General features: G+C 35.2%; 2 protein-coding genes across 7 annotated transcripts; one reads left to right on the top strand and one right to left on the bottom strand.

Annotated features, from left to right (window-relative positions):
* Positions 1–3,997, top strand: LOC105130646 (putative methylesterase 14, chloroplastic). The gene is made up of 5 exons (XM_011033225.1): positions 1–507; positions 1,709–1,948; positions 2,032–2,175; positions 3,110–3,244; positions 3,507–3,997. Exons 1-5 carry the CDS (start codon positions 259–261, stop codon positions 3,777–3,779), a joined length of 1,041 nt encoding a protein of 346 aa, XP_011031527.1. The 5' UTR covers positions 1–258; the 3' UTR covers positions 3,780–3,997.
* A 240-nt stretch (positions 3,998–4,237) lies between these two features.
* LOC105130645 (regulator of nonsense transcripts UPF3-like) lies at positions 4,238–12,271 on the bottom strand. Of its 6 annotated transcripts, XR_843279.1 has the most exons (15): positions 11,946–12,271; positions 11,554–11,660; positions 11,152–11,247; positions 10,922–11,020; positions 10,722–10,798; positions 9,644–9,739; positions 9,207–9,330; positions 8,228–8,328; positions 7,564–8,041; positions 7,344–7,442; positions 6,775–6,896; positions 6,629–6,689; positions 4,763–4,947; positions 4,707–4,716; positions 4,238–4,594 (listed from the first exon to the last, which is right to left on the bottom strand). XR_843279.1 is itself a non-coding variant. In XM_011033220.1 (13 exons), exons 1-12 carry the CDS (start codon positions 12,092–12,094, stop codon positions 6,663–6,665), a joined length of 1,575 nt encoding a protein of 524 aa, XP_011031522.1. In that variant the 5' UTR covers positions 12,095–12,271; the 3' UTR covers positions 4,238–4,947; positions 6,629–6,662. The 6 variants fall into 6 exon arrangements, 4 of the variants coding, with proteins under 4 accessions (XP_011031522.1, XP_011031526.1, XP_011031524.1 ...); XR_843278.1 differs by having other exon boundaries at positions 4,707–4,947; XM_011033220.1 differs by having other exon boundaries at positions 4,238–4,947.
* Between the last annotated feature and the right edge of the window lie 593 nt (positions 12,272–12,864).

The raw sequence follows: 12,864 nt of genomic DNA, 5'->3' as shown, positions 1-12,864 counted from the left end.
TTATAGCCAACCTCTCCCTCCACCCCTCTCCTACTCCTACCTACTCTCTCTCTAATATTCCAAAAGACAATAAAAAAATTAGTATTAAAGAATCATCGAGGAGCCTCTCTGGCTTCATATAGAATATCATTTTTATTTTGGCAGAGAAGCATGCTGCTTTCCATGAAAATTTCTTGACTTTTGGTTGCTTTCTGTCAAAATTAACTCAAAACTTCCTCGAAAGATTTCTGGGTTGTTGAGAAAAGAGGTTTTGCAATAATGGGTAATCGTTTTACTTGCATGACAAAGAAGGACACTAGAGATAATCATGGATCAAGAAGCAAGAGAATGGGCAGGTCTCAGAGGAAGTTGTTGGCAGAGGAAGAGCTCTTGCATAGACAAGCTTTATCTATGGCACTACAACAGCACCAATTGTCTCAGAGATTTGATGGATCCATGTCCAGGAGGATTGGCTCCACTAGCTCTAGAAGAAGAAATCTCTCTGATCCTTTCTCTAATGGAAAACAGGTTCCTCATTTGGCTTTCTGAAGACATTTATTTGATGCTTTTGCTTTTATAGTTAAGCTGCTTTATTTCCTTTTTTAATGTAAAACTGCCGAGTTAATTATACTTGGTTCTTTACTTGATTGGATCTGATATGGAAAGTGGATGATGTACCATGATTAATTATGGGCACAGTTGAGAAAAAAGTCTCCAATTATGAGTGCGAGCATCAAGTTTCATTTAAAAAGAGATGAAGGGAAAAGGGATTCTTTTACTTTTTTTGTTTGTCTGATTACTTGAAAAGTGGAAAAGTATGTTCAGTTAATTCTCTACGCTCTTCAAGATCATTAAATCTTTTTATAGTTTTAATCAAGGGGTTACTATGGATGCAAAAGAGGATCTTAGAGGACTCACCTTTTCACTTTTTAATAGTTAATGCTAGCTGGAGCTACTGCTCCTTTTCTGGTCCACTCTTAGTTCTAGAGGAGAGAACTTTGAACCAGTCTATTTATGCCCTAAAGCTCTAGTATGTCTACTGGGAATGGACTAGCCTATGCAACTTACACTAATAGGATTAAATGAGTCTCTAGACGAATCAGACTAGTTGGGAAGTCAAGAGTCGTAACTTCTAATGACAAAGATGAAGGATAAGATGTGGTAATTGCATCAGCCATGAAAAGAAGTGGAAATCATCATGGAAACGTTGAAGTTCTAAGGTTGTTGAGACTGTCAAGGTCCTTTTTGAAAATCATACTCGCAGCTCCAACATAGAAAAAAACTGTACTGCAGCTAGTGCTTGCCCTCATAAAAAGTTCTTATTTGTATAAGAAAGTTAAATGAGTGCCGAGTAAAAGTTGAGTTCCTGTTGAATGGATTTAAAATTTAAATGGCTAGCTTAAACTTCTCCTTTACTCTGTTTACAAGACAATAAGTTCATTTGTGTTGTGCATTTAATATTCAAACGTGGAAAATCTCTATGCAATACATTTTATAATTCCCAGCAGAACATCTTAGATCTATTTTGGGATGTCTAAAGTGTTCTCATCAGTCTTTTGCTCTTAGCTTCTTTTTTAGCTTCCGTTTTCTATTCCATGATTGATATACACAAGTCATATGTCAGAAAATGGTTTCTGATCTGTCATAGTTGATGACCTTCACTTTTCGCCTTCTTTCAACTTACAGAATGTTGTCAGATTTTCTTAATTGTGAAGTAAATTCTTTTCAGGTGCCTGACTTTTTGGAGAATATAAAGCTAAAGAAGTTTGTTCTGGTGCATGGAGAAGGTTTTGGAGCATGGTGTTGGTACAAAACTATTGCTTTATTAGAGGAAGCAGGATTGGTTCCCATTGCCATAGATCTAACAGGATCAGGCATTGAGCTGGCAGATACAAACAGTGTCACAACATTGGCAGAGTACTCAAAACCATTGATTAGTTATTTAGAAAACTTGCCTGAGGATGAACAGGTAAGTGATAAGCATCTTATTAATTCTCCATGTACTTTGTGAGTGTACTATGCAATATTTTTTGATGTACTGTTCATCCGCAGGTTATTTTGGTTGGCCATAGTAGTGGAGGTGCCTGTGTCTCTTATGCACTTGAGCATTTCCCCAAAAAGATCTCGAAAGCTATTTTTCTCTGTGCTACAATGGTTTCTGATGGTCAGAGGCCTTTTGATGTGTTTGCTGAAGAGGTATAGCATCAAAGCTTACTTGCTTAATCTAGTAAGCTCATTTAAATGCGGATCCAATTAATAAAATCATGATAATTCGCTACCTTGTCATGTCATTATTGCTTCCAGAGCATAGTAAAACAAATTACAATTCTGTTATGCTACTATTGGATTTTGAAGGGGATGGGTTAAAATCATGGTTCAATTCTTATAATAACTGAAGGTAAAAAAAAGTATCTGAATGGGTTCAGATAACTGTCTCCGTCTTCAGCTAGAAAAAAAAAGTGCTTTCTTGATATAGAATGGAGAAATCCAATAGAAATCTGGCTTCGTTCTTGAGGTCTACATGACCTCCTTAAGCCACAACTGTAAGGATACCTTCTTTACAGAATTGTTGACTCTTCAAGTTTGTGACCCTTATTATGGAAGAGAAAGTTCGAAGAACTTTCATAATTTATGCTTTGTATGTTGTTTTGTGTGGTTAGATGCCATGCCTTTGACATTTGCAAGCTTCCTCTATTCTGTGATGACCAAGATCCTTACATCTGATGCTTAAACTGCCGTATGATGCTATGCTATCTACCTACTATTTATCCAATTGTCCTATCTCTTATGTCAAAACCCTATCTCAGATAGGAAGCTTCCTGATCTGCTCCTTGAAACTATTCCTAAAACCTTACAGTTGTGGACTAAATAAAGTATGAGATGAGATTGAAAACTCTGAATCAATTCCTCATAGAGCTAAGAGCTTCTATAAAAGACCAGGAATTGTAGCTGTGGTCCAGCTGGAATGCAGTTTGGAAAGGGAAATTTTTGACAAAACCTTTGCCCATCTAGGTGTCCCTAGACTCTTACTGTTGCACCAAGCAATGGCCTTTTTAACAGGATCCTGTCGAGCAGTTTTTATTGCTTTCAATTCTGAGTTGGATGTTCTAACTAGAGAATCTTATTGCAGCTTGGATCTGCAGAACGTTTTATGCAAGAATCACAGTTTTTGATTTATGGAAATGGTAAAGACAAGCCTCCTACAGCTTTCATGTTTGAGAAACAGCAAATGAAAGGTTTATATTTCAACCAATCACCAACAAAGGTATGTTAAAAATCAATCTAATCATATTGCCACTGTTTCTAAAATAATCCAGACCTAACCGTTGCAAAAACAAGCCACTTCTCAACATTGTGTGACATCATGTGGCTATCCATTTTGACCCATGTATCCAGCTATTTGGGCCAATATCAAATTGCTTTGAGTGTAGAAGCCTACCATAGTCACAAAAGAACTTCAGTTGTCCCTCCACTAACTAATATGTGTCCATTACTATTTAAACTCATTCAAAGTTTGGTACTTTCAGGATGTTGCGTTGGCCATGGTTTCAATGAGACCTATTCCACTTGGTCCCATCATGGAGAAGCTATCATTGACCCCTGAAAAATATGGAACTGGTCGGCGGTTCTTCATTCAGACACTGGATGATCGTGCTCTTTCACCAGATGTCCAAGAAAAGCTAGTGAGAGAGAATCCACCAGAAAGAGTCTTCAAGATTAAAGGAAGTGATCACTGCCCATTCTTTTCAAAGCCTCAGTCCCTGCATAAAATGTTGCTGGAGATTGCTCAAATTCCATAGATTATATTTCAGAAAATTGAGTGTGATTTTTACGCAAGGCAATAGATCTGATACAAGTCATGTACAATGTGAAGGTCCACTATTGTAGTTAACACTTGGGCCATATGTCTACTGTTATTTATCTCCATTTCAAGAAGGTTTATAGGAAGGAAATGTATCAACTTTTTTATTAAACTAATCATCATCGTAATTTATCGTGACTGGATGGTTGGTTCCTCGTGCTTTTGCAAGGCTTGTTATGGTCATTTTACCAGACTGAAGAATTTGGTTTGATCTGCGTCTCCTCATTTTGTTCTTTTGCTGCTGGGAGAAAGAGAAAAGACAATACAACGGTTTCCCTCGGTTCTCGTAATATACATTCTTCTGCGTGGGAGGCAGTAGTATCTGTTGTCGAGTGTTGGTAACCAAGACTCAGATGAATGCTTCGGAAGACCTGATGGAAATGAAAACGATCGCAATGTTTCTTTCATACCATTCACCACTCACAGTGAGAAAAGCATTTCTATACAAACCTTAATTTATGTGTGTATAATTGTAAAGGACAATCACGGAAACAATTTTGCTTCTCTAAATGCTCAATCCTGTTCAGCACGTTGAAATCAGCATACACATCCGACATGCAACATTCTTTCTGGCATCCCAGAGCCCGATTCAGCTGCACCAGCTTTAAATGCAGCTGCCTTCATAAGTATAACATATCTTCGCACAGCAAACAACTAGCACTCTGTCGCATTTAGTAGCATATTTGCGGTTGCAGCAGAAGAAAACAAGCACTGAACCTTGCATAGCTGCTTGAATAACAGAGAAACCAAAGGCTGTACAAAATGCAGCCCACAAAATTCATCAACTTGACCAACAAGACAGGTTCCAGTATCCAGCCTAATTCATAATCTCTCCAGCTGATGAATACATGGAACTGGAAGATACCTCGCAGCGTGCAGCAAGAATTGAAATCACATGGTTCATTTAGGCAGGTACAATTCTCACCGGCTTTAATTTGATGACTTCTGAACATGTATCTGAGATCAAATTATCTGACAGAAGTAACTCCAGCACCATACAGAAACTGCGTACTCCAATACAGCGTATAAGACCATGCAATGAGCTGTAACATACTGAAAAGGGTTTAAGCTAGTTCCAGGTGAAGCAAATGGCAATTCTGGATTGCCTGAAAAGTGAGTAATCAGTTTTGGTCAATGGAAACTAAGATGGACATTGCATCGTATCAAACACAAAGACACACACACACTCACATAAAATCACTTGCAAGCTTAAGTGTGCAAAGGTGTTGTTCAGAGGGAATATTAACAGTGTCTCATGAGATACACATGCAAATAAAGATAAACAATTGCATCCATCATGTAGATTGTTTCATAGTTCCATTCCAGCAGTATGAACAATTGGCTGGGAGCTTAGGATATCAACCAATTTAACTAAAAAACCAATTTAACTAAAAAACTTAAGCTATTAGGTAAGCTCTCAATATAAGATTTATATTATTCTCTAATACACCCCTTCAAGTAAAAGCTCTTTAAGTTTAAAATTTGCACAGACTCATACTACCTTATGCTTAATTTTTATTAAATAAATAAAGATGATATTCAAACTCGTAACCGCTTAGTCATCAAGGCTTTGTTACCATGTTAAATAACTAATTCAACCCAGAATTTTAAGCTATTAAGTGAGGTTCTAAGATATGATTTATATTATTCTCTAAAAGTATCTACATCTACTACAACTTAGATAAATGTGTATCATCACCAAACAACATCAGCACTTTTAAAATACTATACCACTTTATTTGAATGTGTTACGCCAATACTTATCACCATTATGCATGTCACTAGATCTTAAAGGAACAAGCAGATTACAGCATGACAAAAAGCTGGATGTTTACAATGATAGTAATCGAATAAATGAACTGTAGCAAGAGGTCTGCACATAAAGAAATCTAATCCCTCATTCTTTATTTAGGAGAGAACAATGCATCTGATATTCAAAAAACCTGCGACAATCATATTTTTCAGGTTTTCAACATTCAAAATAATTTTTTTGTTGCATGCTGCTACATTGTTAAGTATTCATAACCATTTGGATAAACATCTATAGTATGCATGGTCCCATCATTCTTTGATGAATAATAAATTTTGATATTTGGCTTTGTTTATTCTCACCAGTACAGCAGCTCAGTCCCAACATATCATCTCTGAAACTGTAAGACCAGTTAAAAGTTTTGGATTAATTTTTAGATTTTTCCATCCACATTTCACAAAAGTTAAATCATTTGTCTTGACTCTTCCACTCTGTCAAAGATGCAAGACATAGACACGTTGCAAAAGACAAGGTAGGTAGCCTTCAAATTCTTAAATTGCTGAGCGCTTTTCCCACTTGAAAGTGTGGAGACATCTCATTTGCAAACTATATATAAGCTTATCTTAGATCCCACATTTCAACTGTGTTACAAAACTACATATTCCCAGCATTTTCATTTGTTGTGTTTCCTTTCTGAGAGAGTATGTGAAAGGGTTCTAATGTGGAAATTGGTGGGTACAATACTAAAATTGTAGAGAATTCATCATCACCATTGCCATCATCATCCTGGCATGATTAAAAATGCTAAATACAAAAGTTATATCTTCTTTCATCATTATTTTTTTACATTTAGCTGGGCAAACCATTTCAGTGAACAGTTCAATGCTGTCAAGGTTCTATATATTCAATAATTTCGGGTGCATATTGTTCAGAATCCCTCTTTGATTTCCAATACAAATCTAATAGGTATCTTCTGTATGATAGCTAAAAAAAACATAAAAATGGTATTCATGATGTGGATATAGATATAAGCTTACCAGATTTAACACCAGATGAGTGATTTTAAAAACCTTAAGACTTTTGAACCCATACTTGTTTCTGCAAACACCAAAAAGATAATTCAACTACTAGAAATAATACAAAGGGATCACAGTCCATGATGCTTAACACAAATTGTGCACACCTCCTGGGCAGTATAGCCAGCATGACCTCCTTTTTTGGAAAATTTTCCTCCAGTTGCACTCGGGGAGCTATCAAGCATTATATTATGGGCTGTCACTTGACGACCAAAATCTCTATGGGAACCTGGATGAAATCAAATTAAATGAAGTTTAGCTGATTCCAATGTGCAACATGTGATCATCAAGCAACGGTTGAAAAGGCTTCTAAAGTTCCATCCCTAGATTTGCCACCCCTAAATATACAAATTAAGAAGAAAAAAGAGTAATCCAGACATGTAAATTTTACAAAAAAAATTCTAATACATGTGCTAGTGCATGGCACATCCCATGGGTTTTGGGAGAACAAGAGCATTGTTAATTATTGTAATGTACCTACTAAAAGTAGGCTGAAAACACCGTACACAATGATAGATAGAACATTGCATGTGACTTGTTGATATCATGTCCAACAAGAATCTTGTTCTATTTAACTGGCCAGCATGGATCTGAATTTCCATGATTAGTTAAAAGTATGAGAATAAGTTTTGAAAGCGCCAAGCACTCCACTTAGATTTTTTATAGGAAAACTAACCATTCTCTGCAGAAGAATTATTGCTTCCATTTGTTGACCCTGCTGATCCCTGATTATGGTCCCTAAATCGCGTGCCATCTTTTACTTCTCCATGAGTTGCTGGAAAAATAGACAAAAGTTAGCTACGGACCCCCTGCTAAGAAATTGTAATCAGCTACAGTTATATATCCACATTTCATTCAGGACTATATAAAAGACCAATCACAGAAATGGAAAATACCTCGAACAGAATCAGAATGCACTTCAGATTGCAATATAGAGGATGTTAAGTGTTCAGCATTAGCATGTTTACTAGGACAGTTCCGAACAGGAGTCCAAACACCACGACATGGTCTATCCTTATTTCTTGTATGTTTTTCTCGTTTCTCAAAATGAGAGCCAGGATCGTGTTGATCCTTTTTCACAAGCTTATCATATGAACTCCTTTTTACATCATTGTCAGACATAGATGCCAGTGGCTCCTTGTAAGGGACATGACCATTCAAACCCACTTGCGTGGTTTTGGGCTGAATTGGTTGCTTGTCATTCTCCACCTCTAGGTTTTGAAATTTCTTCTTGGCTGAGGCAGCTTTTGAAGGTAGAATACTTTTTATCAGCCTCTCACCAGCTTCATGCCTCTGATACTCTTTAGCAGCAGTAGAAACTGAACTTCCAAAATTAGAAGTGAGGCCCAACTGATGCAACGGCCCCTCAGATTCCTGGAAATAAAATGCATTAGTGCTAGCATCAGGAAAGATGTGACTACTTTTTTTACCAGACTTGTCCATGCTAAGTGGTTTGGTTGTATGTGAGTGCATGTATACAGGAGCAAGGACAGAAGTCACAAGATGAAAATCGATAATGAATTATCAAAAGGGAAAAGAAAAATATCTGAAAGATCTTACAAGAGAAATTTCACGCCTTTTTCCATCCAGAAGCAATTTTTTTTTCTTTCCAGACTCAGCATCCAAAGAAATTTTAGAAACAGAACCTTCAACTCCAGAAACTGCATATAGAACATAAATACACACCAAAGATCCATAAACTTTCTGTAACTTCTTTCAGACAACGAACGGATTCTATCATTTCCAAGGAAAACAAACAAACATGACAAATAAATACTTCTAAATAGTTGTCAAATGTCACAATGGCAGACACTAAGACATTGGCCTTGATATTGTCACAACAGGAATGAAGTTGTTCAACTTCTTCCATCATGGAGTCACTGCCACATGCATATCAAATTATCTTTCTTTCTTCCTTTTCTCTTTCATTTTCTTAAGCTTAGTAAAAAATAGTTTTAAACCTCAACGTTTCTTTCAGATTATATGTACTTTGGATCACTGCTGAATTATCTTGTTTCCTAATAAATTAGATGCTTTTTTTATTTCCCCTTTCCATTTATTGTTTATAATAAAGAGTAAATCTAATTTTTTACATGAAAACTTTTAGGAAAATGACAACCCAGAGAGGGAAAAAAAAAAAGCAAAGAAAAACCAGTTCTTAAAAAGTTACTGATATTCATGTCCTGTTTCTGTAGAGTAAAAGTCACTTGCTCCGATCATATTAAGGAAGGACTCTCATGAAAACCATAAATTTTGTTCAATAATTAATCATGTCCAAAAATCAGTGATTTGCAAAGTTAGGTTCGAAGAATTTCATGTTTTACATGTCTAACATACACATGCCCATGTAACTTTGCTGACAACCATTTTTAATATATTCTCATCAATTTGATATTCAATACTCCAATAACAGCAACATATAATGCACAAAACTTTCAGAAGGATCTCCTTTCAGTTAGGAAAAAAAAATGCACACAAGCAGTGCACACTATTAGTCATTGAAATACTATCATCAATGCTAAAAAAAAAAAATACATACTGGATTCAACTTCTGATATTTCTTTTCCGCCTGAAGTAGTAGGTAGGCCCTCCTGCTTCCGTGCCATGATGATAATCGACTTGCCCTTCCAATTTGAATTCTTGGTGCCGTCCTTGAGAATATACTATCAAACAGAAAAGAATATAAAGAGGAAATAACAAGCAGAATATACTCAATTTAAGGGAAAAATTCTGAGTACTCTCATTTACACCTCTGTAATAACTAAGTAAATAATAAGAACTTGCATAAGGAATATGTCTTCTTGGACTTAAACTTCAAGATAATCTAATCATTTAATGTTTAAGCCAACAACTAATCCATCAGTTAATTACAGACTACATCATGACAGGAAAAAAAAAGGTACAACAAGCACATTTAATTCCTAAGATTGATAACTTTTGCTTAAAAGAGATTATGGCTATAATTTTGGAAAATACCCTTTTCTTGCCAGAGTCTTGTTTGGCATTACTTGAACCAGAATTGGTAAGAGACGCTGATCCAGCTCTTTTCCTGTTCTTAACAACAGCTGGACCCTACAGAGATGACGAGATCAAATTGTCATGAATGTAGAGTTTGTTAAAGATAATTATTGATGCAGCCGGGCTTGTAGTTTATGAAGATCAGAGGACCCCGACTTAAAAAAGAACAGCATATTTACCAGAGAGAGATAGAGTTTCTTATGAATTGAAATACTAAATTGCCCTTAGTTCCTTCAAGCATTTATGATCATTTTTTGTAGCTGATAATCAAACTTAAAATGACAATTTCAACCTTACTAGTATCTTCATTAGATAAATAGAATCTTTCACTAATGGATGCATATATTGATAGTTGGAAGGGTAGATATTGGTCATAAAATTTTGAATTTGAAAGGCAATTCTTACATAAAGCTAAGTAAGAATATTTGAAAACATGTCTTCCATTTCTGACTTTAATTAGCTATACCATAGATAATTCACAATTCCATTATACTCTTCCCCAGTTTTTAAAAAAAAATCCATTATACTGAAACTCCAATCACCTAATAAAAAAAAAGAAGCATAATGGCCTGTTTCAATTACCTCACCTTCTTAACTCATTACATTACCTACTGCACCTAAATCTTTCACAGATATATGAAACATAGTCCACATATTAATGGTAAAAGAAAAACATCAAGCATGCTGGAAAACAATAGCAAATTCTGAAAATGTTTTCTAGCACACACGCACACACACACACACACACACACAGATATAATGAATTGCACAAAATGTAACCAGCAATGCAAGACTGCTGCAAATGGCATGTCAGAAGCATTAAACGTTTAATAGCACGCACACACACACACACACACATATATATATAATGAATTGCACAAAATGTAACCAGCAATGCAAGACTGCTGCAAATGGCATGTCAGAAGCATTAAACATTTAATAGCACATAAAGATATGCAACGACATAATCTTTCATAGAATTTATAGAATTATACAATTTTCCTACATTGAAAGTAGAAGAAAGTATGAAGTGCACCTGACCACCCTTATCAGCTCGTTTCTTACGAACAAATTCCATCAAGGGTGTAGAAATAGGAGCTCCTTTTACAGCCTCTGTAAAGAAAAGAAAAAACAAATGAGCACAGATTTCTTCAGCCAATAGTTTCTCGTGATAAACCAATAGTTAAAGTAGTAGAACATTTGACCACAGTAAAGCAAGTGAGCATCATAACTAACCAGATTCCTCTGCTTCTTTTCTTTCTAACTTAATTTCAGCACTAGGAGGATTCCGCACAGGTTTGGCAATAAGTTTGAGGAACTCCAGATAATCAGGATCTAGTTTCAGAAAGAATTATAATCAAACTAAACATCTATCTGTATGCCGAACACCTTGCTAGTATGAGTTATTCCCACTTAGAAGCTAAAATAACAGAATGAGCATCAAAGAAGAGAAAAAGAAAGAGAACCTGTGTAAATAGTCCCTTCACGAGAATCTTTATGGGGGCATGACTTAGGAACACGTTGACAAGGAGCATACTCAACTATGGCCTTGAACTGAGAACCTTCATCGAAAGCAGAATTTCAATCGTCACATACATTCTCTAAATCTTATAGAACTCAGAAACGAGACAATGACATACAATAATAGCACAAGATTAAACACATTAGAACCTATCGAAAATCAAAACACCAAACACCTTATATTTTTTAAAACAGAATAAATTTTTTTTAAGCTTTCTCCAAGGATTAACCTTTCACGATCTATGATGTAGTCCGTTCAAAATAAACAGTCGCAAATCACGAAAGATAGAAAATGTGGTAGGCCAAAAAGTTTCAAGCAATTCATAAGAGATTAGCTACCAAAGTACCTTTCTCATTAACAAATACATGTCCATGAAAGAAGTCCGCAAACTCCAAAACATCTTCCGGATTCTTGAAGTCAATATAAGCTCGAGAATACCTCTGACTCTTGTGGCTGCAAAAAATTATTTCTCCAGAAATTCAAAATTCCCATATAACCAAAAATCTTTAATTCTCCAAAGGGTCACCATAATAACCAATAAAATGAAGAAAAAATTACAAAACTCCAATACCCATGTTCCATATCCAATTGGTTCATCACAGAATTAAAGAGAAACTCTCAACAAAGATTGAAAAGTTATCATCTTTTCAAATCCAAACAAAATCTTACCCTCTTTATGTTTTTTTTAAATAAAAGAAATAAAAAGAAAGAAGTCAATAAAGGGAAAGGAATAGAGACCTGGAGTTGCCGGGGCGGAAGCGGAACCAATTGTAGCGATGGCAGAAACGATGATCGAATTGAGAGAAGAGATTTGATTGAGAAAGAGAAGGTGGCAAATGCCTTATAACTACTTTGGTTCTTCCTAGAGGTTCCTTCTTCTTTTTCATTGTATATATACTCTATATCACAATTTTATTGAATATAGAAATCACAATTTCCCCTGTCCTGTATCTTCTGTGTATTTTTTCCTTCTTACAGAGACTATGGCTGCCTCACGTCTTCTCTCCACAGAAAAAGAACTTCAAAACTTCGAAGCTACAAATGTCTGTTGTTGTTTATTTATTTATATTCCAGAAATTTTAAGGTGACTTTTTTTTTTTTTATTACAAACCATTGGATTAGATGACTTTTTTTTTTATTACAAACCATTGGATTAAAGTTGAGATTGTCCCTGTACTGTTCTTCTTATTCTAATGTCGTCCATATAAACTTTATTTTCTTAATAATACCCTTGGACTTCCTTTCTTTTCAATAAATCGCCATTAACTTAAATATTCTTGGAAAATAAAAAAATTAATTTCCAGATATTTCCTCAATCACCTAGACATTATTAAATGGTCATATGTCAAGTGAATTAAAAAATATTTGACAATTAATTGACATATATTCTTATGAAATCTTCCATCCAAAACAAATGTTGACACATGTATTTGATTAATTAAAAGGGTATTTAGGAATGTATTTTTTGTATTAGTATGTCAAAATAATTTAAAAATATATAATATATAATTTTAAACAAAAAAAAATTCAAAATTTAGAAAGACGTTGTGCGTCCTGTGTTAAATTTCAAAATTAGTTCCCCAATCCTCTATAAATAGAAGCTTCCCCTCACATAAAAGAAAAAGAAAAATGAAGGAGGTTCTTTTTAAGCATTGAA

The sequence above is a fragment of the Populus euphratica genome, unplaced genomic scaffold, assembly GCF_000495115.2.
Source record: "Populus euphratica unplaced genomic scaffold, PopEup_1.0 scaffold29.1, whole genome shotgun sequence".
In the NCBI taxonomy this organism is placed as follows: domain Eukaryota; kingdom Viridiplantae; phylum Streptophyta; class Magnoliopsida; order Malpighiales; family Salicaceae; genus Populus; species Populus euphratica.
The sequence above is the reverse complement of the archived record's forward strand: the minus strand, read 5'-3'. Positions and strand labels throughout refer to the sequence as shown.

Bases quoted from the DNA above. Each gene is read 5' to 3' on its own strand.
- LOC105130646 (XM_011033225.1), top strand. From the start codon at position 259: ATGGGTAATCGTTTTACTTGCATGACAAAGAAGGACACTAGAGATAAT. The intron at 508-1,708 runs GTTCCTCATTTG...AATTCTTTTCAG, and splicing joins CTTTCTCTAATGGAAAACAG to GTGCCTGACTTTTTGGAGAA. The intron at 2,176-3,109 runs GTATAGCATCAA...ATCTTATTGCAG, and splicing joins TTGATGTGTTTGCTGAAGAG to CTTGGATCTGCAGAACGTTT.
- LOC105130645 (XM_011033220.1), bottom strand. From the start codon at position 12,094: ATGAAAAAGAAGAAGGAACCTCTAGGAAGAACCAAAGTAGTTATAAGG. The intron at 7,443-7,563 runs GTATTTTCCATT...CTATTTTTCCAG, and splicing joins GCATTCTGATTCTGTTCGAG to CAACTCATGGAGAAGTAAAA. The intron at 6,897-7,343 runs GTTAGTTTTCCT...GATTTCATCCAG, and splicing joins TAATTCTTCTGCAGAGAATG to GTTCCCATAGAGATTTTGGT.